General features: G+C 36.6%; 1 protein-coding gene across 5 annotated transcripts in view; it reads right to left on the bottom strand.

Moving 5' to 3' along the window:
* Positions 1-1,074: 1,074 nt before the first annotated feature.
* Positions 1,075-2,828, bottom strand: part of WDR47 (WD repeat domain 47) — a 39,764-nt gene continuing 38,010 nt past the window's right edge. For all 5 annotated transcript variants that reach the window (XM_048859886.2, XM_048859884.2, XM_048859888.2 and 2 more), the window contains one exon: positions 1,075-2,464. In XM_048859886.2, the coding sequence (XP_048715843.2) occupies positions 2,322-2,464 (143 nt within the window). In that variant the 3' untranslated portion in view covers positions 1,075-2,321. The remainder of the gene's footprint in view (positions 2,465-2,828) is intronic.

The following is a 2,828-nucleotide window of genomic DNA, read 5'->3' as shown; positions in this document are numbered from 1 at the left end:
CGCTCGGCGCTCCTCTCCATCCGGGACAGAAACGATGCGGGCGGCAACGGAAACCAAGCTAAACAGACCCTTCAAAACGGCGCGCGGCGGGCGGGCAATGTAGGACACGTCTCAAGCCTGACCTGAAAATACCATTTGCCTCCTTGCTGAAGCGAACAGCAAGGGTGCCATTACAGGGGCTTGCAGCATAACTGCTGTAATGGACTGAGAGCAGACTAATTTCACAAAGACCGCTGAACAAGCAGCTGAATATTTCTACCAATATCAGATGGATTTAAAAATCAGAAAAGGTGAAAGGTTGTGTAGCTAGTCCTTGAGTGATCTAATTCTCTCCCCTACACCTTCCCGCCTACTGTGACATGTCATGCTGCAGGTTTCTGTATGGTTTATCTTGTACCAGAATAACGGATTAGAATGTTTTACCTTTTCGAATAATTTGTGTGCAGCTGCGGACAAGACACCATTTTGGGAGGAAATATGTTGTGTGGGTATTCTCAGATGCATGGTTAGGTGGTCTGAAAAGCACACCGAAGATAAGCTTGGAATCTCTCAAGTGTTAAAAATCAGAATCTGTACAGCTGCAGTGCTAATACGAATCACAACAGGGAAGCAGTGATTAGGACACAGAAATAAAGAATGGAAGAGAAACTGAAGTTTTGTGGTAGTCAGGAATTCAGTTGAAATAAGATGCTCAAATTTTGAATAAGATCTATTGCAGGGAAATTGCTAGAATTTAACGTGCAATCAGTGTGTTACAATATTGTGTGACTGAGACCATAGATCACCAACCAGCTATAGGTATGGAAACAAGACAGGACAGAAGAACTAAAATTCAGACTTAACTTCAAAATTGCATGGGGGGGGGGGGGGTCTATATGTAGAACAAGAACAGGCTTCTATAACCAAGTAATTTACTATAATACATTAGCTCTGCTAAATCAGCTACTAAAGAGGATATGGAAGGTATAAAGTCTTCATCTTTTAATAACATGTAAACCTAGAGTTGAAACTTGGAGATTTATAGAAGTAGTATAAGAGAGACCAGACTATGAGTGAAATAAGTAGGAGTTGTGCTTTCAGGTGTCAGAGGTCTTTATTGAGATTATAGCAGAGATACACTTCCATAATAATCTTTTCACTTTTATACAATTAGTTAAAAAATGCTTGCTAGAGTGAACCGATAATTTAATCGTTATTAAAACCAAATAACTGCATTTCAAATAAATAAATAACCTAAAATGTAAGGTTTTAATTTAAAAGGAACTGTACAATATGAAAATATAACAATACTTAAACATTAGAATCTAAATTTTCATAGAAATAAAACTGCAATTCTGCATTACATAAACAGTGCAAGAAAGAAAAATCCAAATATGCTTCTAGACTGGGAAGTTAAATGTTTTAATTTAAATTATCATGCAAACAGCATTTTAAGCCATGCTGTTGTCTAAGTGTTAATGGTACCATTTTTCTTTAAGAGTACAGCTAACCATTTAGCTCACTGTGATAACTGATGCCAATCCATGCCCTTTTCTACAGTACATTATACACAGAGGTATTCTGTTGCATTCAAAATGAAACATTACATGGTTTCTGGAGCAAACCCAACATTTTACTTTTTGTTTTCAACGTCAGCATGTTGAAAACAATATCACCTAGTAAAAACTGCAACACTTCCCCCAGTTTAGGTGAAAAGCAAAACACACTATATAGTGGACTATAATCAAGAAGCACTTACTGCCTAGTCACCTTTAAATTTTACAATTATATGTACTAAAAAAAAAAAAAAAAACACACACAAACAATGCTGAAAGCGTGGAAAGGAAAAAAAAAAATCTGACCTCTGGTTGACAAGTGATGCATACAATAGAAGTGTGAAACAGCAGAAGTAAATTTTTATCTTCTACATTTATGTGGAACTAGTTACTGAGTTGATTAAAAGTGTAATTCGGTTTAAGTTTCTATATAAAATTGTCATTGAGGCAAAGACCAAGGAATGCAATTAATACTAAACTGTAAACACATCATTAATCTTACTTTGAGTGCACATTGACAACATAAGAGCTCTTCCAACAGACTTTGGCAACAAGACTACAATAGGTCACAGCAGCAAGAGTTCACATGGAAGACTGAAAGCACTGCAAAATAATACTAACACACCAAGACCTCCTACCAATCAGAAAATCTGTGACAAGTGCCTCTTCTTGCTAAGACACTCTCCTGGTCAGATGCTGCTCTTTGAATCCCTAAATTATTATTTTTACAGTCCAGTAGTCTTATTTCTCTGTGCTTTATCTACATACATTGCCTTTAGTTGCACTCTACCCATTGTAGGTCCAAAGTGTTACAGTTCTGTCTGCAGAAGATGACAAGAAGGATAGATCTTGCGTATGCCATCTACACTGAATCACTTTGTCCTTATGTTCCCCTACCACCATAATAGGAAGTTGCTTAGTAAGGTCCCCTAGGAGAGAGGAATAGAAATAATTACTTGTTTCGTGAACACTTAAAATAATTTTCTTGAATAAACTCTACATATCTATTTCACTTGCTGAACAACAAATTACTTCATTAGGTGATAATTTAAAGATACCTCAAGAATATGCTTACAGGAAGAATGCACACAAACCCTTTCATTCACATTAAAGGGGGAAAAGTCTATTTTGGTTTGGAAGGCCCATGACAGTCTCCTTTCAAATTCTATAATCAATAAAACTGACTGCTATAAATAATTTTTTAACATTTATACTGTAGCAGTGTCTAGAGGCCAACCAGGCTGGGACTCTATTGTGTTAGGTACAATACAACTGTTTGCAACACTGGTATTT

Source organism: Caretta caretta, chromosome 8 (assembly GCF_965140235.1).
Source record: "Caretta caretta isolate rCarCar2 chromosome 8, rCarCar1.hap1, whole genome shotgun sequence".
Lineage (NCBI taxonomy): Eukaryota > Metazoa > Chordata > Testudines > Cheloniidae > Caretta > Caretta caretta.
This window is presented reverse-complemented; position numbering and strand designations above follow the sequence as displayed.